This window comes from Natrix helvetica, assembly GCF_964273705.1.
Source record: "Natrix helvetica genome assembly, chromosome: 4".
NCBI classification, from domain to species: domain Eukaryota; kingdom Metazoa; phylum Chordata; class Lepidosauria; order Squamata; family Natricidae; genus Natrix; species Natrix helvetica.
The window spans coordinates 130,807,383-130,833,693 of NC_138550.1; the positions used below are offsets into that span (position 1 = coordinate 130,807,383).

Below are 26,311 nucleotides of genomic sequence, written 5' to 3' on the forward strand. Positions count from 1 at the left end.
TCAGAGAGCACCAAGGACCCCTCATTCCAACCCTGAGCTGCAAATATTCTCCTTTATTGGTACAGTGCTAGGTGCCTGTTTCCCACACTTCCCCACAAGTGCTTTTTGAGGATTAAAATGGCTAATCACTTCTGTAGCTGGACAAAGGTAATTAGCCCTCTGCAGGTGCCTTCTATATTCTTGTAGGTGTGATACATAATTGCTGCATGGGAACTTTTGTGAATCGTACAAATCCAAGGACATAACAGCACAGAATTTTTAAGACAAAAGTGAAAAAGAACTGCATGGCTATCTGCCCAACACATAAGATAGAATGCTAAATTGGCTGCTCTGGGACAAAGCACTTTTTGTACTGTTGCAGCTGACATGGCAGCATTAAATCAGACTGCCAGGCTGTGAAATCAATGAAACTTCCTTCCATGTTAAATGGATTTGGAGCTCTGTGTTAAGGGTCGCTGCTAAGAGTTTATCTGGGATTTTATCACTCAGGGAAAAAGGTTCTGAAAAAGGGGGGAAAAGATTCATTCCAACAACATTTAATAACCTTATTATAGAATAGAATATATGATAAAGGGAGATGTTTCATGAGATCAGATATTTGTATGGGAAAAGTACACTAAGTTAGGCTATTTGTCCATTGTTCTTATTGTCTGGTCTAGTTGGCAACACTTTTCCACAGCAGAGGTTTTTCACGATATTTGTTATTTACTTCCTTTTAACTGGAGAATGAGTTTGGTAACTTTTGTATGTGAAGTGTGTACTACGCCCCAGAGCTATTGTCCCTTGTCCAATAACCAATTTAATTGGTTCTATGCAATGTGCAATCTGCATTCTTGTAGATAATCCAGGAAAATTCAGAAGCACAGGTCTCTAGATAACTATGCTTCTTGTTTTCCAAAGTGGAGGATATATTTATTTACATATAATCAGAATAAAGGACTTTGCATCAGATTACAACAAGCTTTAGCTTGCTTTTGATAGTATTTCCTTCCTTTTTGTAGCACTAATGCTAAATACTTCTTTTTCCTATTAATTGTGTTTGATTCTCAGAATGACTTGGACAAATCCCTGCAGTTTTCTTAATAAAGTTTTTCAAAAGTGGTTTGCCATTGCCTCCTTCCTAGGCCTGAGAGGAAGCTCAAATTCATTTAGCTGATTATGAGCCTAAGGTGGGATTAAAACTCACATTCTCCCAATTTCTAACATGATGCCTTAACTACTACGCCAAAATGGCATTCTAAATACATTTTAAAGGTAAAGGTTCCCTCGTATATATGTGCTAGTCATTCTCGACTCTAGCGGCAGTACTCATCTCCGTTTCAAAGCCAAAGAGCCAACGCTATCCGAAGACATCTCCGTGGTCATGTGGCTGAAGGCGCACGGAATGCTGTTACCTTCCCACCAAAGGTTCCTATTTTTCTACTTGTATTTTTACATACTTTCGAACTGCTAGTTTGGCAGAAGCTGGGACAAGTAACGGGAGCTCACTCCATTATGCGGCATTAGGAATTCGAATCACCAAACTGCCAACCTTTCTGATTGACAAGCTCAGTGTCTTAGCACTGAGCCACTGTGTCCCTGTATGTTTTACAGAGCAATAAATACTGAATACTTTTAATAATGTTTCCTATTACATGGACTGGGTCTCTTCCTCAGCTGCCTTTTTCAGACAGCAGATCAGTTTATTCTGTATTGGGCTGAGGCAAAGAACAAAATGGCAGCTTCTCTCTAGTCCAACTACTTATGTGCTAATGGAACCTTATTTTAACAGTGGAAAGGGACAGCCTTTTTTGCCACAAGAGGGGCAGCAAAATAGTGCTAGAACACACAGCTCTCAACACAGCTAATTACAGTTGAGATCTCTAAGAGCACATCATATAAAGCAGTCAAGGTCCTATGAACAGAACATTTGTGTAAAACAAACCAGGCAAAGCAAACCTACTTCTCTCAACAATTTATCATTGGAAAATAATACAATTGTGAATCTTTGATGTACCAGTATCTGTTGACTCTTTTTCTTTTTATTCTGTGGCTTAAGGTTAATGGTAAACTTCAATTTTATAAAACAAACTATTTTACTAATCTGTATAGTCTGCAAATATTATATTAGCATTAGCTAATTCAAACTGAAAAAATATCTGTTATAGGATATAAGCGTGTATTACGGAGACCTGGTGGGGCCATGAGGGGGGTGTTCCCCTTAGTGAACTATGCCCATCAGGCTTCCGAGCGTTTCACCAGCCGAGAACCCAGGGCAGGGGCGGTTGGGTGGGTGGCGGTGGTTATTAGGGAAAGTCTCAGACCTCAGGAGGTCACTGTGCCTCAGATAGGCGGGTGTGAGTCCCTTTTTGTGAAATGGGGCCTTGGAGTTCAGGTGGGCCTTTTTGTTATGTACCTGTCTCCCTGCTACGTTTCATCGGCTCTGCCGGAGCTGCTGGATGTATTAGCTGGATTGACGGTTAATTTTCCCAGGCTTATGATCCTGAGGGATTTCAATCTGCCTTCCATTGGTGAGACATCCGAATCAGCTCGGGAGTTCATGGCTTCCATGACGACTATGGACCTAACTCAATTAATTCAATATCCCACCCATAATAGGGGACACACGCTCGACCTGATTTTTGTCTCTGGGGAGACTCAGGGCTACACTCTTGGTTAGTTTCGGCTTCCCGGGAGGTGACACGAGGCTGGCTCCAGGCGATTACCAACGCTTCATTGAGAGAGGGATTCTTTCCCACCGCCTTGAAGAAGGCAGTGGTGAGGCCCCTCCTTAAGAAGCCTTTCCTGGACCCAGCTTCTTTAGCCAACTATCATCCGGTCTCCAACCTTTGCTTTGTAGCAAAGGTTGTCGAGAGTGTGGTAGCACGTCAGCTTCCCCAGTACCTGGATGAAGCTGTCTACCTGGATCCGTTTCAGTCGGGTTTCAGGCCTGGGTACAGCACGGAGACGGCATTGGTCGCTTTGGTCGATGGTCTCTGGCAGGCCCAGGACAGGAGCTGCTCCTCTGTCCTGGTCCTATTAGACCTCTCGGCGACTTTCTATACCATCGACTATGGTATCCTAATGTGACGACTCGGGGGGTTGGGAGCGGGGGGAACCATTTTGCGGTGGTTCTCCTCCTACCTGTTGGATCGGTCGCAGTTCGCGTTGACTGGAGGGCAAGGATCGACCCCCAGCCGCGTCACTTGTGGGGTGCCCCAGGGGTCGGTTCTCTCAGCCCTCCTGTTCAACATATATATGAAACCGCTGGGCGAGATCATCCGTGGTTTTGGGGTATGGTATCATTAATATGCTGATGATACCCAACTTTTCATCTCTACCCCAAACCACCCAAACGATGCCCTCGACGTGATGTCCTGATGACTGGAGGCTGTGCGGATCTGGATGGGGAGGAACAGGCTCAAGCTCAATCCCTCCAAGACTGAGTGTCTGTGATTTCCGTCATCCCGATTTGGGCATCTTGTTCCATCTTTGATGATAGGGGGAGAAATTTTAGCCCCCTCAGAGAGGGCCCGCAATCTGGGAGTCCTCCTGGACACGTGGCTTAGTTTCGAAGATCACCTGACGGCCGTGAACAGGGAGGCCTTTTACCAGGTTCACCTGGTACGTCAGTTGCACCCCTTCCTGGATCGGGATGCTCTATGCACAGTCACTCATGCCCTCGTCCTTTCTCGCCTGGACTACTGCAACGCTCTCTACATGGGGCTGCCCTTGAAGAGCACCCGGAAGCTTCAGCTGGTCCAGAATGCGGCCGCATGGGTTATCATGGGGGTACCTACATGCTCCCATGTTACACCCCTTTTAGGCGGTCTGCACTGGTTGCCAGTTGTTTTCCGGGTGCGATTCAAGGTACTAATTATGACCTTTAAAGCGCTCCATGGCTTAGGCCCAGGGTACCTGCGAGACCACCTACTGCCATCAGTAGCCTCCCACCGTCCAGTGCGATCCCACAGAGTTGGCCTCCTCAGGGTGCCGTCGGCCAAACAGTGTCGGCTAGCAACCCCCAGGGGGAGAGCCTTCTCTGTGGGAGCACCTTCCCTCTGGAATGAGCTGCCACCGAAGCTTCGCATAATCCCTGACCTCCGGTCCTTCCGATGCACCCTAAAAAGTTGGCTTTTCCAGCAAGCCGGCCTGGCCTGTTAATTTTATCTAATTTTTTAAATGTTAGTGTTATATTAATTGGGTTTGTTTTTTGGATTGTTTCTAATTTCCTTTTAACTTTTGTAATATATGTTTTTTAATACTGTACGCCGCCCTGAGTCCTTTGGGAGAAGGGCGGCATATAAATCCAATAAAACAAACAAACAAACATTTAGCAACCACTACTGTTCTAAGGGTCAGGACAAAAATTATGTTACTAAAACTGTGGGTCTTTGTTTTTGAATACATGCCATGTTATAAATTGGAGAGAGGATGTGTTCCTCTTGCCCTTGTCATATTCCTCATCTAAATTGGAGGACCAGCTTTTGCTGTTTCCTGGAGAACATTTATTTTATTTTTATTTTATTTATTTTCTCAAGTATGTATAAGATAACAGATATAAGTATAAATATGATTATGAATACAGGAAATGGATACAAATAAGTGAGGAGAGTAGGACAGGGATGGTAGGCTCGTTGGTGCTCTTATGTTCACCCCTTACAGACCTCTTAGGAATGGGGTGAGGTCAACAGTAGACTGTTTAAGTTTGAGGAGGTATGCAGTATGCAGAATTTCCCTCCCTGCATTTGCCCTTTTACGCATTTCAGTCAATAAGTATCACACTATTGAGAGCACAAATATGGTATTTTTTCTACCATAATTCAGCATATATAAGATGCTTTCCTTCCCATAGGTGATGCCAACCAATTTCACTGTATTTAAGTACAATGACAATAAAGATTAAACTTATACTTGATGGGAAGGGAAACAAAGCCAGGACAATCTCCCAATCATTTTTCTTAAATTTTGCTGATTGAGTCTGAAAGGACAGCATCTACCTTTTGATTTCTTCCTGAAATACAATAAACCTAACCCTAACCCTTTGTGGTTTGGCTAATGGGATTGTGAAATTTACAGTCAATGCGAAATCCAGTGGGGAAGTTGCAAGCCCCAGTCAGTTTACAAGCAAGTTGGCAGGTAATTAAGTAGCAACTGCTGGGTGGGGGAGGTGCCAGGGCATGACTGCTGCCAGGTGCCTCAGTGTATACAGGTGCCAGCCATGGGCAGGGGGATGGCATAGGAAGCCAGGGTCCTCAGGAAAAAAAGCCACTGGAATGTAAACAATTTGCCAGAGCAACATGCAACTTTCTCTGCCAGCTTCCCCTTTGACTTTGCTTGTTGGGAGCTGACAGGAAGGTTGCAAATGGTGACTGTGTGTGGCCATGTAACTCTGCAACCACTGTAAATGTGAGTCACTTGCCAAGCCAGAGGTACTGATTCTACTATGTGTTCTTTTCAGATCCTAATCCTGAAATACTAAATCATAAATTTCTACCAAAGATTTTCAAGATTTGCCAGTACATTAATCATTGTCTTGTTTAAAAATATAGGAGGTTGCTTCTTCCTGTAACAAAAGGAACAAATGTTCTATAAATCTCAGGCTTTTTAAAAAAAAAAAACTGAACTTTATAAACTGTTTTTTTTTTTACAAATCTGATTGCAAAAATTTCTATATGGATAATACTTTAGTTGTTTGCATACATCTGAAAAATATAATAAGTGGAAAAAGCAAGCTACATGTGCCAACCAGATTGTCACAGATTCATTCTTGTTTAAGTATCTATTAACATTATTAATCAACTAAGTCTGTAAATTCTCATTTTAAGGCCATTCACAGACTACTTTAACCTCTTTTTTTAAAAACCACATAGTTAATCTTATCCATGAAATTTTTCACATTATTATTAAGCTTTTAAAACATATTCCAGGTTCTAAGAAGAAAATGAGTATTTTAGAAATATACTGTAACAGTATGCTATACAGTATGCTCCACAATTAGTTAGAGGTTTTAATAGCTTAACTGTAGACCCTTTGTTATATTAAATAAGACCAAGAGATTTATCTGGTCTGATTCACCCATTATAAAAAACAGTTACTGTACAGTGGAATGTACATTTGAGATAAGAAATTCTGTAGATAAGCAGAGAGTTTTGCAGCTTTGAACAGAAAAGTCATAGTCCATATTGTTTATTCATGTAGTATAGTATTCATATAGTTTATTAATATAGTATTGTTAATAGCAAAAGCACTTAGACTTATATACCGCTTTACAATGCTTTTACAGCCCTCTCTAAGTGGTTTGCAGAATCAGCATATTTCCCCCAACAATCAGGGTCCTCATTTTACCGACTTTGGAAGGATGGAAGGCTGAGTCATTCTTGACCCCAAACTGCCAAATTGCTGGTAGCCAGTCATCAGCAGAAGTAGTTGCAGTACTGCACTCTAACCACTGCACCACCACGGCTCATAGTTTAATTGTTGATAACAAACTGGTCTACTCAGTCAGCATACTATACACCACTAAGCAAAGCCAAGAAAAGAGCTAATATGAAACACAATAACATCAGATTAAGAAATCTATATTTCTCATCTTAGGTGGGGGCAGGAAAATTTTAAACTATTTACCCCAACTCCAATTTACAAATCATGCCATTTTCTCAGTAGAAAAAATGCTATAGCAAAATAATATATCCCGCACAAAAAATGTGCTGTTTTTCAATTTATAAATAGATGAACATATACCGTATTTTAGGGAGTATAAGATGCACTGGAGTATAAGATACACCAAGGTTCTGAAGAGGCAAATTTTTAAAAAAAGTTTTTGCACTCTGCAAACCTCCCAAAAACGTTTTTCGCGAAACTGGGCCCATTTTTTATAAAAAAAAAAGGGGGGGGGACGAATAGGCCTTAGGAGGCATGTAGAGTGTTCCGGGGGGAGAGCAAAAACGAGCAAAAAAAGGGCCAATTTTTGCAAAAACAGGCCCGTTTTTTTGTCCAAAAAAGGGCATTAGGAAGCTTATACAGTGTTCCTGGGGGCTGGGGGAGGGCAAAAAACGGCCCATTTTTTGCTCATTTCTGCCCTCCCCAGCCCCCAGGAGTTCTCTGAAAGCCTCCTACAAACTACACACGGCCATTTTGGTGAAGGGGCGGGGTTTCAGGAGGCAAAAAATGCTGCATTCAGTGTATAAGATGCACCCAGATTTTCAGCCTCTTTTTTGAGGGAAAAGGGTGTGTCTTATACTCTGAAAAATACGGTAATAGCATGATATTTAAAGCCAAACAAAAATGTACTGAAAGTGTTTTGAATATATTAAAAAATCAACTTAAATGCATGAGGAAACTCTTAAATATTGCAACTAGCATCACAGAAACAAGAACAGATTTGAGATATTCCATCTACTCAGACTAAGCATTATGAATACTTGATTCATCTTCAAGATTAGTGTTTCTTCAGATATGGTCATAGAACCCCAGGGGGTCTCCCAAGACCATCTCAGAGGTCTCTGTAATCAAAATTATTTGCCGGATATTGAAGGCACTTGCAAAATTTAAAATAATATCACTCTTTTCATTATTATTTTTCATTTGTTAAAAATAGCCTTTTATGAAAATATATACAATTGGTCCAGAATGCAACAGCACAGATAGTTTTGGAAGTGTGTAGGGTGGCACATGTAACATCACTGTTATGTGAGCTGCATTGGTTGCCAATCAGCATCTGGGTCCAACACAAAGTTTTCATTATCACTTTTAAAACCCTCTATGGCAAGAGTCCAGGATATCTATGGAACCATCTTTTTGCAATGGGACTGACTTCCCCTCCTCCACTTGTGCTAGCAGAAGGCCTAGTGTGGACTCCATTAGGCAATGAATTTCAGCTGGTGGGATCCAGGGGAAAAGCCATTTCTGCCATGGCCCCCATCCTTTGAGACATCTTGCCACAGGGGGTAAGATCTGCTCCCATCTTTTTTAAGGCTTCAGGAAAACTCTTAAAACTTGGCTATGCTTGCTAGCATGGGGCCTTGAAGGACGTGATGGCAATAGGGGGTTGGCGCAGTAACAGAGAAGGCATCACCACTTCTCTAGTCCAAACCTGTGATTTTTTTTAAGTTTGTGTTAATGTTTTGTAGTTTAAATATTTAATGTTTTGTAGTTTTATATTCATAATTATTTTGATACCTGCATGTTTTATCGCTTATAAGCTGCTCAGAGTCACCTCAACCATAAGATGGGGGACAAGTGCACTTTAAGAAGAGGAAGCAAAACAACTTGTTACTCAAGGTGACATAGAAATTATTATTGTGGCAGATATTTTTAGTATATTATTAATGTCAAAGTTTATAGTAGTGTTTGTTAATTTTATGACCAATTAATCATACAGAATTTGCACCAGAGGCATAATCCTATGCATGCAAATTTAAATTCTCTGTGACCACCTCAATTGACTGTCTTTAATTGTTGCTATAAATCAATAAGATGCTGGGTTAAAATGAAACCAACTGGTATTGAGGTAATGATTTAACATTAAGAGAATAAATTCTAAGGCTATGTAAGGTGAAACCACACTTACCTCCATGGGAAATGCTTTAAAATTAACTGTGTGTTCTGAGCCACGCTGATTTTCTCTGCCCCAGTGAAATCGAACATTGTGAAGTTCAAATTCATGGCCCCGAGGTAATGGGCCTCCCACTAACACTGGAAAAGAGCACAATACAAATTATAGCAAGTGATATTCATGGCTAGCAATGTTCCAAAACGCCTCTCAACAAACAGTTGGAAATTTGCTTCTCTTTGGGCAAAGGTCAAATGTGAAAACTGCAGTGGAGTTCACACTTAATACAGCTGGTAGAGCAATATACTTCATGGTTATACTATGCAAATAGTATCCGGTTCCAGTCTTTTATTGTTGCAATGTCACAATTTTTCTTAGTGAAAAATATACGTTGAACTGTGTTTATGAAAAGAAACTATGCTGTAGAAGAGATCCATGTTTTACTATGTAACGGTTGCCTTGAGATTACATTTGACCATTTGAATACAAGAATGAAATAAGTAGTAACAAGCAGTGGCTGAACACACATTACTGTAACCCACAATGTGATCTGTTGGCTGTAGCTTTACCTATTGTCTGATTTCAGCAACTGAGGCTCATTCAACCAATTGTAAATAAAACATCACACTTGAGCTCCATGTGTGAGTCCTGCTAATATGTTACAATGAAGATTGATCAGCTATTCAAAATTATTTGATAGAGAGAAGCAACAAGAGGCAAGTAAACTCAGGTGCATACATTCTATAAAACTGTATTGAGTAACCACAATATGTTAAATTTTAGAAGACTCCAGCAAATGAGAAACTAGTTTAGATGGTATCTCTCTCAGTAGACAGTTCATATAAATATACTTGAGGGATAAGTATTTTAAGCTGCGTGTTTCTCCTGTGTTAAAACTATATAATAGTAAATGTATGCAAATGTTACAAAAAACAAATTAGTCTTCAATTACTTCTTTCCAGACAGACTCAGAAATAGCAATAGCACTTAGATTTATATACCACTTCACAACACTTTACAACCTTCTAAGCAATTTACAGAATCAGTATATTGCCCCCAACAATCTGAGTTCTCATTTTATTGAGCTCGGAAGGATGGAAGGATGATCAACCTTGAGCCTGGTGAGATTCAAACTGTCAAATTGCAGGTAGCCGGCAATCAGCAGAGGTAGCCTGCAATACTGAACTCTAACCACTGCACCAGTATGGCTCTTATGTTGCTCAAGCTATTCATTGGAAGTTTGGAAAGTAATTTTTTTAAACCAATTTTTCATAAATTTTGTGGATGAAAAATGAGGCTGACATTATAAAACAGTATATTTTGAGGTTTTTCTGGGGAGATTACACACACACACACACACACAATTTGTAAGTATTTTTTTTTATTTTAAGCTTGTGGAGTTTTGCTTATTATATTCTGCATAACTAAAAACAAAACAACTGTCTTAGAAGGAAAGCATGTTTGATAGATTTATATAGTGTTGAACTTTGTAATCTTACTTCAGCCTGCAAAAGAGAAGTGTCATGGACAAAGCAAAACATCAGCCAGCCTTGGATCTGGTACATAAAAACATTGCCCTTAGGGCAGACAGTTTTGACTCTTTTTCCCCTTGATAACAACAACAACAAAAACCAGACTGCTAAATGAAAGGTGAATCTGTAAATTTTAAGATCAAGAAATTTACTGCATATTTACTTGATATATCATATTGTAATAAGGCCACTCTTTAAAAAATGGGAGGGAGGGAGATGAAATCCTAAATTTAAATGTTCTTTTTCTGCCAAACAAACCACCCAAAGTATGTGTCAATTCTGGAAAAAACTTTAAAGGATTTGCCTTTATCTCTATGCTTCACTAGGTTTGACATCCACCTCTCCCCTTTGACACAAATCCAGTTATCCGTACATATGCAACATATGCCTCTCTCCAATTTGTAAATGGATGATGTCTGGTGGATATAATTTTCCACTGATTTCTGTTCGTAATTTTGGAGAATATCTAAAGTGGACTTAAAAACTTTCCTGACTCAAAGCTACAAGTTACCAGGACAGTATTTCTTCTAATCATAATGAGATTTTTTTTGTCTAACCCCAGCTGCCTCATATCATTTAGAGCATTGCCAAGAATATTATAAACACGGATTTTTTAATTTATAATCAACTCTAAATGCTGGCAAAGGAATGTTTGTTTAAAATGTATACTAGAGAGGGTAATTTTCTGAGCTCTTTTTTGTTTGAAAGAGATATAAGAGTTGTATATTCGTATCTTCTATTTGCACACACATTACACATATGGTGAAGTGAGGTCTCATTCCTTTCACTCCCAGCAATCAGCCATCATCTGCTTTTCCAAGCAACCTTTCAGTTACAACAATATGTAGCTAATATATCCATGAGGTTCACAGGATGCCTTCTCTATTCTGCTCACTTGGGTTATGTATATGAAAGCAGAGAAGTAGGAATTCAATATTCTCTAAACAGGCATTCTATAAACATATTGAACTATTGTTCATGATGCTGAAAAGTATGTACAAGTGCTGAACTGATAAAAAAAATCAAAGGACTTATGTTCAATATATTTAGAGGTTATCAATTTGGCGAAGGGTCACTGAAATACTGCCTTTCCTTTGCCCCAGTATGACTGTAGAATTAAAATGAAATAAATTTAAGACCCCTGATAATCAAAAATGAAAGCCCTGAGCCAATCAGTTATTTACATGGAACATCATTTTCCTTCACTCTTATACTTTGTACTGCACAACCATAAAATTTCAGTTCCGATTCAGTTCAGTTCAGCGTTCAGATCACAGACCTTGGCTCAGTCTCCTCATAAATGTACTGTTAATGATAGAATTAATGTATATGAAGGAAAGGAGGATTCTAATAAACTGGGACAAGTTCAGAGGACAATAAAGCTGAAGAGCATAAAGAAAAACCGAGGAAAAAATGCATACCTTATATGAAAACAGAGGGAGAATTTAATGGCACTGTTCATGTACATAAAGGGATTTTGTTCAGACAAAGCTTCCAATCTCTCAGAATGTAGATCATGAAATTCATTTGAGTTATGGAAAAACAGATAGTGAAAGTTAAGAAAAAATTTCCTCTCAGTTAAGAACAATTTGAAACTGCAACTAATTACCAGGAGTGCCCTCTACTTCCTAGGATGGATTATGACAGATTATTTTAAATTATTACCATGAGCAGCAGATTGGACTTAATGTCTAAATTCAGTTCTCTGATTCAAATAGAATATTTCTCAATATGTTGCTACTATTGATAGTAATGCTAAGTAACATAGTTTTAAAATGAAACAATGGGTGCTGGTATTAGTTTATTCTAAAGCAAACAAAGGAAGGAAGTAGTGAAGAAAGCATACTTGATTTGGTCTTTAAGAGGATCTGAATTGAGTGTCCGTCATTGAGGATCTCACAATCACGGCATACAACATAATTTGGTGATAAGTGTACTTCCAGTAACAATGGGTCATATTTGGCCTCTCTTGAATTCAAATTAATAGGAGATTGATATTCCCCATTTGCATCAGGAAAGATTAGACCCCACTCAACACCTGGAAAAGAGAATAACACATTTCATTGAAATGAAAATTAATCGTTTTCTAATACGCTATTAGAAAAATGGACTGTGACAAGATTTATCCTGTTCTGCTATACATTTTTCAAAGTCTGTTGAAGATAGTTGTCATAAGATCAGAAGTAAACAGTCTGACATCAGACTAGTCCAAACAACAGCAGGTCGAAACTGCCCCTCCCATCCCAATAAAAGTAGTTATATTAGTTAGACTGCAGAGGCAAAAGGAAGCAACATAAGAATTTAACCTTGATTTCATTATCAATAGGCCTTGCATTTGAAGCATAGGAGTCACTGGATTTATATAGCTTCACTAGCTTCTACATTTTCTAGATCAAATTATCAAGAGAAGTAGGACAAAATCCCTAGAAAATGAACCAAAATTATTCATACATATCACATTTCAAGACCAAAACAGGGTCACAGTATTAACTATTCAATGAACGTTTATCCAGAGGACTGCTTCTTTATATGCAAATAGCAGCTTCAAAGTTATGGTTTGCATAAGAACTATACTATATAGAAAGATTGCATTTTCCACCTGCTCAATGCCAGCAATAAACAATGTATACCCACATATTCGAAGACATTTTTTTCAAAAATGCTTGTCTAGTGCAAAGATGCATTTAATTTCTCATCTACTTTGGGCCAGCAGATCAAACCAAAGATTTTTTCTTAACCACATTAAAGGTATCATAATATAAAAAATGCCAAAGATTTCTTTAGGGAAAATAAAACTATGTGACAAAACAGCTCCTGTTCTCATTTTCAATTCCTGTTATCACAATCATTGATCAGAAATAAAAAAAATGTATATTCAGTTCAAAGACTACTTTAGATTGACATGACCATCATTCGATGAACATAGAATAAACTAACTACAGAAGAGTTCCGTTTTTGACATGCAATAAACTGATAGGGATCTACAAGTAAAATTCCAGCAGGTATGTTAAACAGGAGCCAGCCAAAGAATCCTAAAATAACATTGTAATAACACATGAGCTACTAATTCCTTCTATCTTTAAGCCATAAACATTTCATTCAGGTATAAAAACTGGAGATGAAGATTTTAAAATAAAGTTTTCTTAGCCTGAATGAAAGAAACAGTACAAGTAAAACCATCACAAAGCAGGGAATACATTTAAGTTGATAAAAACTTTTTTTTAGAATAAAGGAATTAAATTCCTGTTTAACATCTTCTCAAATGTGTTTTTCAAAAGGCACTAGATGTTCTTGTTCCCCCCCCCCTCCCCCATGAAAACATTTCGTTTCTCATCCAAGAAGCTTCTTCAGTTTTTCAAGGAAAAAAACAGGAAAGTCCAATTTGAAAAGAACCTTTGGGACCTGCTGGACCTGGATGTTGAGAATTTCCATAGATGTTTAATGACTTGATTTCATCAAACAAAATCTAACTTTTCTAATTTTGTATAATGCTTCCTTCACATCATCTCAGAAAATGTACATTTTTAATTTTTCACCACAACCACAAGAACAGCATCCATTCAAAGAGAGAAGCAACCTGGAATTAAGGAGAAACTTCGGAACAGTGAGGACAATCAACCAGTGGAACAGCTTGCCTTCAGAAATCAAGGGCACTGCATTACTGGAGGTTTTTAAGAAGAGACTGGATCAGGGGTCTCCAACCATGACAACTTAAAGACTAGTGGACTTCAACTCCCAGAATTCCTCAGCCAGCAAAACAAAGCTGGCTGAGGAACTCTGGGAGTTGAAGTCCACAAGTCTTAAAGTTTCCAAGGTTGGAGATCCCTGGACTGGATAGTCACTTGTCTGAAATGGTATAGGTCAGTGATGGTGAACCTTTTTTTCCTTGGGTGCCGAAAGCACGCTTTGTGCGTGATACAGCATGTGTGTGGTGCCGACACCCATAATGAAAATGCCCCCCGCAGGCATCACCCACGTATGCATGGCCAAACCCCTTGTGCATGCATGCGCAGCCCCTGTTTTGGTGCTAGCATGCCTCCCTAAGGCATCCTGAGAGCAAAAATGGGGCACGGGGGGGCACTGCACCCCCCTCCCCCGCGCATGTGTGCATCTCCCAGCAGAGACCTGAAAATTGGCTAGCTGGCGGGAGGCATGCGTGCATGTGCAGTAGAGCTGACCTGGGCAACAGCTCGCGTGCCCACAGAGATGACTCCATGTTCCACCTGTGGCACTTGTGCCATAGGTTAGCAATCATGGGTATAGGTTCTGCTTGAGCAGGGGGCTGGGCTAGAAGATCTCCAAGGTCCCTTCCAGCTCTATCCTATCCCATTCCCATGCCACCCCATCCTATTCCTGTATGCACATAAAGTTTTTCACTTAATATCAAGCCTGGAAAAAAATATAAATCCCTAACAAATCCACGTTCCCTGCAATTTTGTTTTCTTAGTCCTGTGTCACGAGATCACTGTGTACACAATATCCCATCCACAACGCTGGCTGCATGCTGCCTTGAGAGGAGTGCTGTCACCTTTCAAAAGGCAGATTATTTTTTAAAAACCGAGAGATTAAAGCTCCCTTCCAGGGGCCACAGCAGTTGACAGTGGAGACTCTTGTCAAGCCAACTACTCGGTATTTGAGCTATGAACGCCACACGGCAACGTGTTGTTAAAGCGATTCTGAAGCTTTTTGTTTTACCTCCAAACAAATCCCTCACTTTGGGATGCAGCTGGCTTCACCTGGCAACCTTTCGTTTTCGTCGGAAGTAAATTGCATTATCGAACACCCCAGACAGCATCTGATAACGAAGGCAAGTATTACCTGCACATATTGATGGGGGACAAGAGTCAGCCTGGGCTTTACTTTACACTCAGTCTTCTCCCACTCCTTCCCATTCCTCCGACTGGTCGCAGACCACAAACTCAACCCAGCTCCCCTCCCCCTGGCCGCCGCCTGCTTACCTTCTTCGTAGCCCCAATCCACACTCTCCTCTCTCTCGGCGACTTGCCCCGGTTTCTCCATGAAGTTGCCAGCTTTTCCCGCGCTTCGCGGGCGCTCTCGGCAAGAAAGACCCCCGCGCGGAAGCCGGCTCTCCGACTGGCTGGGTGCCTGGGCTGAAAGCAGGAGCCGGCGCTTTCTTTGCGAACTGCTAGGTTGGGACTGTGTGAAGACAGGCAACCTGGCTGCAAAGAGACACGTGTTCAGAAGGCGGTGCCTCTCTTGAGACGGCACGGGTTGTGCTTGTGCGCAACTAGCTGTGTCCGCACCGTTGCTTAGGTTAACGGCGTTAGGGAAAGAAATGCCCATGTCAGAAAGGCGAAAGGATAAAGCGATGCAGCCTAGAAAATGTGGTGAAAAGGAAGTTGGAAAGTGTGACCTGGATCAGTAGTGAATTAACTAGAGTTTTTTTTTTTTAAGCCCCTTGTTTTCCCCTTGGTCTTCCCTATTCCAGGAATGTTTATAGCTAATTCTTAAATTGTAATAGAGCAGAGTTGTTTTTTTCAAGGCCAGAAATATTACGAGTTTTTAAAACTACAGACTATCTTCAATCCTAATTTCAGTGGTCAGGAATACTCATGCCAAGGGCCTGTAATTATATAATATTGCACCGTATTGTTTCAGACAACCAGCTTCTTGTTTTTTAGGCTTAGGGTTGTTCTTTTACCTGGTTTCCTCGTGAGTCAAATCCCAAAGATCTTTCCCACTATCTGAGCTCACTAGATTATTTGGGAGTCATAGCTTTCTGAAGCTATACATCAAAGGAAAGCTGAAATAAAATTGTAAGCACAGTCACAGTCATATGATTTTTCATTTAGTGGATGCTTTGCTAATGACCAGGTGCCAGTTCTACTTGTGGTCACTAAACAAAAACTACCTTATCTGTCAGAGAAGTGCTACCTGTTCATCCCTGAGTTATCACAAAATAATATCAGCATGAAATAGCCTGCCTCTCTTCCCTATCCTTTTTCTATTGGATCTATTCTCTCTCTATCTCATTTATCAGTGCTCTCTGGATTTTTCAGATGCTACCCATAAGAGACAAAACAATTGATTTAATCTTCTGGCTTTGGAACACTTTCTCTTTCTCTTTCTCTCTCTAACATGACTCCATCCAGTTAATGATGGTCCAAACCATTCTGTCAAGACACAAATTTGGTAAAAGGTTTTATTTTATTAAAAAAAAGTATTCACACAGGGATCCAAATCAGAGTCAGTAAGTTTTTTAAAAAATATTTTTATTTAGAACTTCGTCCCACTGCAGGCATGTTTTCAAACTTGCATAAAACCAAGAAAGTCATAAACTTAAAGTGAACTAACACAGTTTAGTGCAATTATGCTAATCTGGTTGACCACTAACACAATAGCAACCTCAACTCCTATCCGTTGCAAGCAGGAACAGTGCTTCCATGTAATATTGGAACCTGATCAATCTCTTCCTGCCAAAGCTGATTTTTAAAGGAAGAAAGTGTAGCACTTGTTTATTTATTCATCACATTTCTGCATCACCCTCTCATCTAAGGGACTCTGGGCAGTTTACAGTTAAAAATATAATGTAAAAACATAAATAAGAACAAAGTTAAAAGCTGAATTTAAAAGATTACGGGGGGGGGGGGAGATCCTGACGGCATCACTATGACAAATTTATTTTGGCAAGAGATGTATAGTGGTAAGGTGACCAACTTTTTTACAATGAAAAGGAGGACAAAACACGTTCTATTGTCCAAAATGCTAAGGTGACCAACTTTTTTACAATGAAAAGGAGGACAAATAAATTGGAAAAAATATATCGTAAATAAAAGAAATATTTTATTCATTGCAACAATAATACACTAAAATATGATATATGCATAATAAAAACATTTGCAACATTTTATATTGTAATTATGCTTACATGCCTGTTAATTATTATTCAAATGAGTACTTTTCCATTGAATTAATATTTTTTGTCAATGTATCATCTTCTAACAATATATTGGAAATATCTGAACAAGAAATATCCTTCATATTGAATTTTACGGCAAGTGCTTCAGCTAGAGTATCAACATTCAATCTCGATTTCTCACTTGTCGAAAAATCATTGGCAATTGAAAAAAACTCTTTCAACTGCTGCATTAGTTCCAGGGAAGCACAACGTAAATTGAACAAGTATAAATAAATGTTCACATGGAATATGTTCATTTTTGAAATGGCTGAAAATATCCACCCATCTTTTATCAATTTCAACATGTTGATTTTCCCATTGTATTAATTTTTCAGAATTTAAATATACATTCAGTCTTCTAATTTCTTCAAAGAGACAATTGTCGTCTATTTTAATGTCTAGCATTTCTTTAGATAAAAATTCAACACAAGATTCAATATCTGTTCAATATACTTGCAATGAAGTAAAAAAAACCCATTAAAAACTGTTTAATAAAATACATCACATAACGCACAACAGATTAGCCTTCAAATATCAAAAAGGAGGACATGTAGGAGGACACTTTTCGAGGGAGGACAGAACTTACAAAAGAAGGACTGTCCTCCCTAAAGGAGGACGGTTGGTCACCTTAATAGTGGGACTGTTTTTTTAAAAAAAGAAAAAGACCAAAAGTGATGAGATCCTCATAATACTGAATCAATGAAGTAAAGGACAATAATTAAGGATGTGAAATGACAGAATGTCTACAAAACAATATCTATATAGGCTAGAAAGAGAACAAATTATAGAGGAAGATAAAATGGAAAAACATAAATAAATCAAGATTTATCATAATGAAAGTGTCAACATGAGATATTGGAAGATTATCAACCTAATTTAATTGATTCAAAGACCAGATGGGATTCCTGAAAGAATTAGGGAAACTCATTCATTCATTTGACTTTAATTGTTGTTACCTTTGAAAAACTGTACATACGTGAGAAAAAATGCAGAATCAAGAAAGACATGCAAATGCTAGAATAAGATTTATTACAGCTCAGTATATTTAGAAAGGAATAAAACAGAATTTATGGGATTAAGTCTCATACTTAAAATGATGTGCGATTGGTGTTATGTGCATTGTTATATATGTGTTATATACGTATATAGATATAGATTGGCACATTTGAAATATATTTCTCTGTCTATCTGTCAGTCTTTCTATCTTCTCAGGTACAATTTCTATTCGGGAATATTGTTCAATAAATGTCATGTGAACTCACTTTATCATGTTTATTTAAATATTTGTGCTTAGAATTGTTTGAGTACGAACATCTTGCACACAATTGACATTGAGATTTTTTTTTAGTAGCAGCCTTACAAAAGAATCACTCATCCTTTACCTCACAAGACTGGAATGGGGTAGTGAAGGGAACTTGGCTGGGGCATAGCAAGTGCTATAGGCAAACAAATAACAGGTCATGAATAGAAGGCATAAAGTTTCCTTATAAATGATGTCGCTATAACCTGCAACATGTTGAGGAATGTGCAGAGGACCAATTAAAGGAGATGTGATCACATAGGGTAACAATGGCCTCTAAAGGATAATGAACAAATAAAAATATCTGATCCTTCAGGAGAAAGATGAAAGGCCAATATCCAAGGATTGTGATTTCCTATCTCCATTTGACAGGAATGACTATTCCACAATAACCCCAAAGCTCTATTACAGTTAGACCCTTATTTGAGGCATATCTTTAGCTTATTTAGCTTTAGATTATCTTTGAAAGAGTTTTTGTAAGGCTATCATTTGCACAGTCAAGAGAACACTTGGAGGAATAGTTTACATGCAGTGCCATTCTCCATCCCATAAAAATAGTTCATATATGAATATAAAGAGGATTTCCTTGGATAGATATACAAAATGTAGCATAGTTTTCACATTATACACCTTATCAACAGACTTGTTTTTGAATACACATACAAACACAATTGCAGTAGAAGAGCATTTTTGTCCAAAATATGAGTCCAAGAAAAGCAACCCAATTATTTTCATCTAAACAAGTATTTGATAGGTTAAAAGAAATGAAAAGCTTTGCATAGCAATAGTTGAAAGGTGAAAAAGATATTATAATGAAAAACATCCAAAACTCAAAATGGTTATTAGGTAATGAATATTATGGTCGTCTTTGTAATGTTTTTATTTTCAAGCCTACCAGATTGGAACAGGACAATAACAATACATTAATAAATAAATGAATAAACAAATAATAAGAAACAAGTGCTAATTGCTGTCCTGCTCAAAAGCATTTAGCTCACTATAATACAAGGATGGAAGAGTGCACTGTCTGCTTGCTGGTTCCATGATAAATATGGCTTGTATTTTACACTCAATAATTACTGGATTTCTACTTTGCAGCTTTCCTTGTTTTGCAATAAACTTAGCTTACCTAGAATTGTGTCTTTGAATCACTGCCTGCAGGGCTTCTAATCCCAGTACCAGCTGAGAGAAGAATGAAAATTTAATTATGAACAAAAGGAATGGAACTAGTTTCAGTTCAGAGCTATTATATTTCTTTATACATTACAGCAGATTTTTTCTGGTTCTTTTAAACTACTTTTTTCATGAACTTCTGAGGGTTAGGGTTCTCTTCATTGTAGATGATGAAATTTTTCAAGTGGTTGTTGATGTAACAGTTCTTTGAATCTTGTAAAGCTGGAAATTCATTCTTCGGTTATGCCTCAGTACATAGTGATAATGGAATAACCATAAATTAGTTGTGGGGAAAATTGTGCATAAATTCCAAATGAATATGTTTTAGGAGGAAATTATCATATTAAATAACATGATTGGATTGGCAGGACTGAGACAAGACAGTACAGAAAAAATGATTAGGCCATTTGGAGATGCAAAAATGAATAAGAATGTGATTTGTGAATATCTCCTTATAAAATGGAATATGAGGTTTAAGTATAAGTGTATTTGTATGAACATCATGTGGCACTGTAGGGAAGATGGGCAGCATAAAAATTTAATCAATAAAATAAAGAGTGAACGAATGAATACGAGTCTAAAATATTTATGATTTAAAAAATGAAAGAGAAGGGTTGAGGGTAGTGAGCAGTGACGTGCGGTGAGGTTTATGGCTGGTGAGGCTGGTGAGGCTGGTGACGTCATCAGGAAGGCGGGGAATGGGACCACGTGTGCTGGAGGCTGAGGCTGCCTCAGCCTCCAGCACACGTGATCCCATTCCCCGCCTTCCTGAGCGCGCTCCACCGGCTCACCCTCCACGATCCCCAACAGCAGCTGCTTTTCAGTGCTTTTCTGTGCATCTGGCGTTTAGGACATACGGCTATCTACCTAAACGCCAGACGCACAGGAAAGCACTGAAAAGCAGCTGCTGTTGGGGATCGCGGAGCGTGAGCCGGCGGAGCGCGCTCAGGAAGGCGGGGAATGGCATCCCATTCCCCGCCTTCCTGAGCGCGCTCCGCCGGCTCACGCTCCGCGATCCCCAACAGCAGCTTTTCTGTATGTCTGGCGTTTAAGACATCCGGCTATCTATCTAAACGCCAGATGCACAGAAAAGCACTGAAAAGCACTTCGGCTCCAAGCCACTTCGTCTTGATGATGTTGCCGCAGCTGCCATGCGCAGACAGATGGAAGTAGCCAGAGTGGCACCGAGGGGTCCGGGTAGACAAAAGAGCGAGCGATGGAGGATCAGGCAGCCTGATCCTCGGTCGCTCGTCCGCCGGACTGCCTCATCGCCACTCTGGCTACTTCCGTCCGTCCGCGCATGGCAGCTGCGGCAATGTCATCAAGCCCCTGCCACTACTGGACGTCTATTGCAGTTGCGAGGAGCGTGCAAAGTACAGCGGAGGCAGGAAGGTTATTGGCGCTTCCGAGAAACCTCCTGCCTCTGCCGGTTGCCCAGCTGGCACCGCCCCACGCGCGCTCCTCCTCCTCCCTCCTCTTCCTCTTATATATATGAAACTCCCTTGTGGATATTATTATTATATATTATTATTTCATGATGAGAGGTGAGGTTCTGCCTCCCCTGCCTCCCCTGACCGCACGTCCCTGGTAATGAGAGGTTCTGAATGTGGACTTGTCTTTAAACTGTGAAATTGATGGTTAATTTAGAATTTGCCGGACAAGTACCAAATAACAAGAACATTAAGGGATATGCCGATATGGAACTAAATTTTGAAAAAGATTATTAAGAAATTTTCCCTGAACATACAGTACTTACTGCATTGGAAGAATGCCACTCCCAAACAGCCAGGTGAGCCCAAATGGTGGGGAAGATTTTCTGAACACAATTCATGAGAAGCTGGGAAAAAGGAATAAATTTTATAACCCTTTTTTGCTACTTTACCACTCTTTGGAATTCTATCTCAATTCTGGGATTATTGATAAAGGGAAATTAGTGTTTGTATTTACATTCACTGGAGGGAAATATTACAAGAGAGTAAGCAAGCACACAAAAGGGAATCCACATTGAGAGAGATGCCTTAGAGCTGCTTAGGAGGCTGTGGGACCACTGCAGCTATTATAAATTTGAAACAGGAAAAATGTGTAGTTTTGAGGTATTGGATGTAACTTTGAACCATTGTAAAGTAACCTCGTGTTTCTCAAGGACTACCCATAATTTAAAACAACTAATTTTCTGGCCTTGTGTAAAATTAGATATATTTGTTGCTATACAAATTTTCTGACTATCCAGCATCCAAGACTGCTGCATTCATTTCCCACAGTGGCTTTGGAAAACAATTTCCTTGGACTTTATTGGTAGTGTAGCACAGATCGTAGGCATAGATGTATTCTGATAAAGTTGACCTTTCTTTAAAATGGCTAATTGTCCTTCACTCCACTACTAAGATGGCCCATCTGTTTATTTGCCTGATCTTCTGAAACCAATGTCTTTTCTCAGCATGTAATCTCAGACCAAATCCCACATTTATGACATAATTTGGAAGGCTCTATTTCAATTATTGTGTAAAATGCAATGTTTAAATTCTAGAGCTAGATTGCTGCATCCTGTAACAGCCGTCTTCATTGTTAAAATTTCTTGCATTAGTAAAAAGAATAAATTACTTAATTAAGCCATTTTTGACTCTTCCAGTATTTTCTCCTGAAAGTGTATCTCACAAAGACTGAGAATGTGTGGTGCTACAGCACTCTGATCTCAGTCAGGAGGACTTCAACTTAAAACCCGTGGAAGCCGAAACCTGCAGAAATCCAGAAATTAAAATTTCAGACAGGACCTTATGCATTTCAAGACATAATAAATTGAATTTGCCCATTAAACTATTCAAAAAAATTAGGAAGAAATTTAATGAAGACTATAGCCTCCAATGTCTGAATCCTAGTGTTCAAAGTATCAGAAAGAAAGGAATTAAGCCATCATTATTTTGTAAGAAAGTGGGTTAACTCATAAGCTGATTCTTATGACTGGAATAAAGCTCTTTAATGGGATAACTTGTTCCAAAGACTACAAAATAATAGAAAGGGGAGTTGTACTGCATGTTAAAATATCTCCAGCTTGTATACAGAAATACAATCAAATTGGTGATGCTAAGGGAGCTAGTTTTAAAATGCAGAACAAAGTGTAAAATTTGCACTAGTATCAATATTCAGAAACTGCCACAGTAACAAGAAAAATGTATAGGGATGATTCTCAAAAACAAACTGCAGATCATTTTTGTATGATAATTTTATTTAAAAATATAATTAATAAAATAACAATTCAAATGAAAAATAAAACAATAAAAAGAAAAAATAGTACAGAAAAAAAGCAGAAAGGAAAATAGAAAAGAAAGAAAAAATAATATGGTAAGAAAAGGATGTAATATAAAATTGGTTTATTTGATCAAGATTAAAATAGATATGCAGTTATCTCTGGTAATCACACTCAACATTCAGTCCTTAATGGAACTATATCTAAATGGAGGGAAATATATGAAAAAACAACTCCCCTGTTCAACACATGTACATAGGTAGTCCTCGGCTTACAATCATAATGAAGCCTCCCTGGCATAGTCATAAGTCATGATAGTTTTTAAGCTGCAATGGTTCACTATGGGCTGGTTTTGCTGAAAACCAGAAATGCAATTTTGGCAGAATATGGTCACATGACCATGGGGATCTGCAAACAACCATAAAAGCAGGCCAATTGCAAGTGCTTCAAATGTGATGAGAAGGTTGCCATCAGCACTTCAGAACTAGGTCATAAGTACTCTCAGGGAGTCTGTCATAATTTCACAACTCAACCTGTAAACAATTTTAGTAACTTATCATCTTCTCTTAAAGTACAACCCATACTGCATTTCTCATCTATCAAGATATCCTAAAAGGATTAAAGAGGAGCCTTTAAATAAATCCTTGTCAGCAAAACTCCATTAAGGAATCATAGAATCATAGGGCTGGAAGGAATGTGAGGTCTTTTAGTATAAAACTCCCCACCCGAGGCAGGAGTCCTCATACCATAATGGACCAATGGGGTTGTTCAGTCTTGAAAACCTCCCTGTCCTCCAGAAGCACTCTGCAGGCCAAAAATGTGACGTGTGGAACACTGCCGAGGGCTTCTGAGGGCCGGAGAGGGTGAAAATGCAATGCACAGAGGCCAAAAACTATTTTTTTCTTGATTTCCTCCTGTAAATTTAGGTGTGTCTTATAGTCCGGTACGTCTTTAGTCCCCAAAATATGGTAATTTCTTTAGCCATTTTCATAGAACCCGTATCATCTTCATTGCTATCCTCTGGTCTTTCTAAGGCATCAGCATCCTTTTTGTATCGTGTTGACCACAACTGAATGTAATATTCCAAATGTGGCCTTTCCAGTGTAATATATAGCAGTACTATCATTTAACATGAACTTGCTATTATCCCTCCAGGGATGCAGACCAGCACTGCATTGAGAGGTTTTTTTGGCAACTGCAGCACACTGCTGACTCATATTTAAGCAGTGGTGTTTCTCACAGGCAATACTGTTGACCCAGGAATGCCTATTCTCTACCAGTGCATCTGTTTTGGTTTTTTTGTTTGTTTGCTTGCTTTTTCTGTAGGTATGGACCTTACGTTTCTTGCCACTGAATTATGTTGGATAGGGCCCAAATCTGTCAAGATTCTTCTAAAACTTGAGTCTATCGAAGTATTAGCAAATCCCCCTAGCTTTGTGTCATTTATAAATTTGATGACTGTCCCTTCAACCTCCTGATCTAGATCAGTTATTAATATGTTGAAGAATACTGAGCCCAAGACATGACCTTGAGGAAACCCACTTCCCTCCATCTACATAGTTCCATTAAGGACTGAATGTTGAGTGTGATTACCAGAGATAACTGAATATCTATTTTAACCTTGATCAAATAAACCAATTTTATATTCCTTTTGCTTTTAACAATCCTAATCTTTAATTTCTTCAAATAATATTCTAGAATTTGATTTCTCAGAATTTGAAAGTTTGGAAGAGTAAATCTCTGGTCCTGGTGACCAATCCAGGTTTGATTTTGCATTATTTTACTGGGACACTTATATTTGTCTTCATTTGTAATTTCTATTTTTTTTATTTTTTCCTTGTCCCTGGTCACAAAAACTTTCAGAAGTTTAATGTTTGAATTGTAAATCCAATATAGGAAATTTATCCAAGTCACTCTTTGGATTTTTTTGTATTATTCCTTTTACTGTAAGGGTAGATTTTTTTTCCAAATCGTTTCTATAACCTGTTATTTTTAAATCACATTTAATTTAGTATCAGTCTTGTCTGATAAAACATATTCCTTTCAAAACAACAAAAATCCTAGTGAACTAAAAATAAATCTTGGCAATTTTCTTCTCCTATTTTCCCAAGTGATTCAGAATGCAATTCTCAGAATTGTCAACCAATTAGCCAATTGTGGAAGTTGAAATTTCAACATACAAGGTTTAAGAAAGTGGATAAAAGCTTTTACCCATGACCCAGCTGAAGATGCATAGCTTATCCAAGGCAGAGATTCTTATTAGCATAAATGCCATTCAAAGGGGCTTTTATCAAAAGATCAAAAATCATTCTTGTTTCATTTTGTTTTATCATGTACTATGTTTACATGCTTTAGGACTTTAGGGCAAAATTCTGCTATCCCCTGGGTTGCATGCTCATATCATTGTAGGAAGAACCTGAGTATGACATCAAAGGCTATCCCACTTAAGAGAAAGCCTATGGTATTTTTTTCTACTACTAATTGGTCTAAGGACATGGCCCAACGAGGTGCCCTCCGAATGATTTTTTAGATGATTCAGATATACTAATTGATACGATACAAAGATTCTAGCACATGAAAAATGCGATATGGAAGGTCGTGTAATTATTTGCTAACACTGAAAGCTTAGAAACATTTGGTACTAAATCTGAATATTAAAATGGAGCAGGCTAATAGAAGAATGCTTCATAATTAGAATTCTGCTAATTCATTACCTACTAATGACTGATATCCAGTTAAAGCAAAGCATTTTGAAGTCCACTGATTACAATGTGAATGTTAAGTATAGGTTTAAAAGTTTCATTTAAATCAATAATATTTAAAAAGTTTTATATTGACTGGATACTGCTTACTTTTTCAAGTTAATAGGGGTTATTTTAATGTACAATATACTGTTCAGCAATTAAGTTCATCAAGTATCAGAATCTCACTACAACTCTGTGATACACAGATGAAAAATAATATCTGAGAACATTCATTTGTTATGTAAAGTACTTAATATTATTATGTTACATGTGTTGAATGTAACTTAATGCAAGTTCTCCACCTAGTGGACTAATTGCTAACTCGAAAAACAGATAGATTTCTTTTTTAATGTATATCGTTAAAAAACTTAGCTGTCATGTAAATGACTCACTATAATTTACTAAGTACATAAATCAATACTATATAAGAGTAATATTAGGAAACATAACTCCAAATAGAATTTTAATTGTTACACAAATGATATGACCAAATTCAGTATATTTACAAGTTTTACAGTTTACAGAAGAATCAGATTATTAAAATGATTCTGATAAAATTAAAATATCAACATTTACAATCTTTTTAAGAATATCATCATTCAAATTTAAATGAGATTTTTTTTTAAGGATACATTATGTCTCCCCTTGATCATTAACTATTTAAAAATATAAACTATTTAAAAATAAGCTTTCCAAAAACCATTAGAGGCAATTACAATATTAAGTCAATTTAAGTGCCTTAAATATGTGAAGGCTTTTTCAATATTTAATATACCTTATTTGATACTCAAGTATGTTTATTTGTTTTTGTAAACAGGCAGCTAGCAATCCTTAAAAATACTTTTTCAGATGCTTCTTTCTGCAGC

The 26,311-nt window shown here is 38.2% G+C and overlaps 1 protein-coding gene across 1 annotated transcript in view; it reads right to left on the reverse strand.

Annotated features, from left to right (window-relative positions):
• CA8 (carbonic anhydrase 8) overlaps positions 1 to 15,369 on the reverse strand; it is a gene marked incomplete at its 5' end in the record, with an annotated part of 60,955 nt that extends 45,586 nt beyond the window's left edge. The window contains 5 exon segments of the mRNA XM_081952789.1: positions 8,552 to 8,676; positions 11,912 to 12,103; positions 15,024 to 15,126; positions 15,128 to 15,183; positions 15,186 to 15,369. Coding sequence (XP_081808915.1) covers positions 8,552 to 8,676; positions 11,912 to 12,103; positions 15,024 to 15,126; positions 15,128 to 15,183; positions 15,186 to 15,369 — 660 coding nt within the window.
• Positions 15,370 to 26,311: the final 10,942 nt, after the last annotated feature.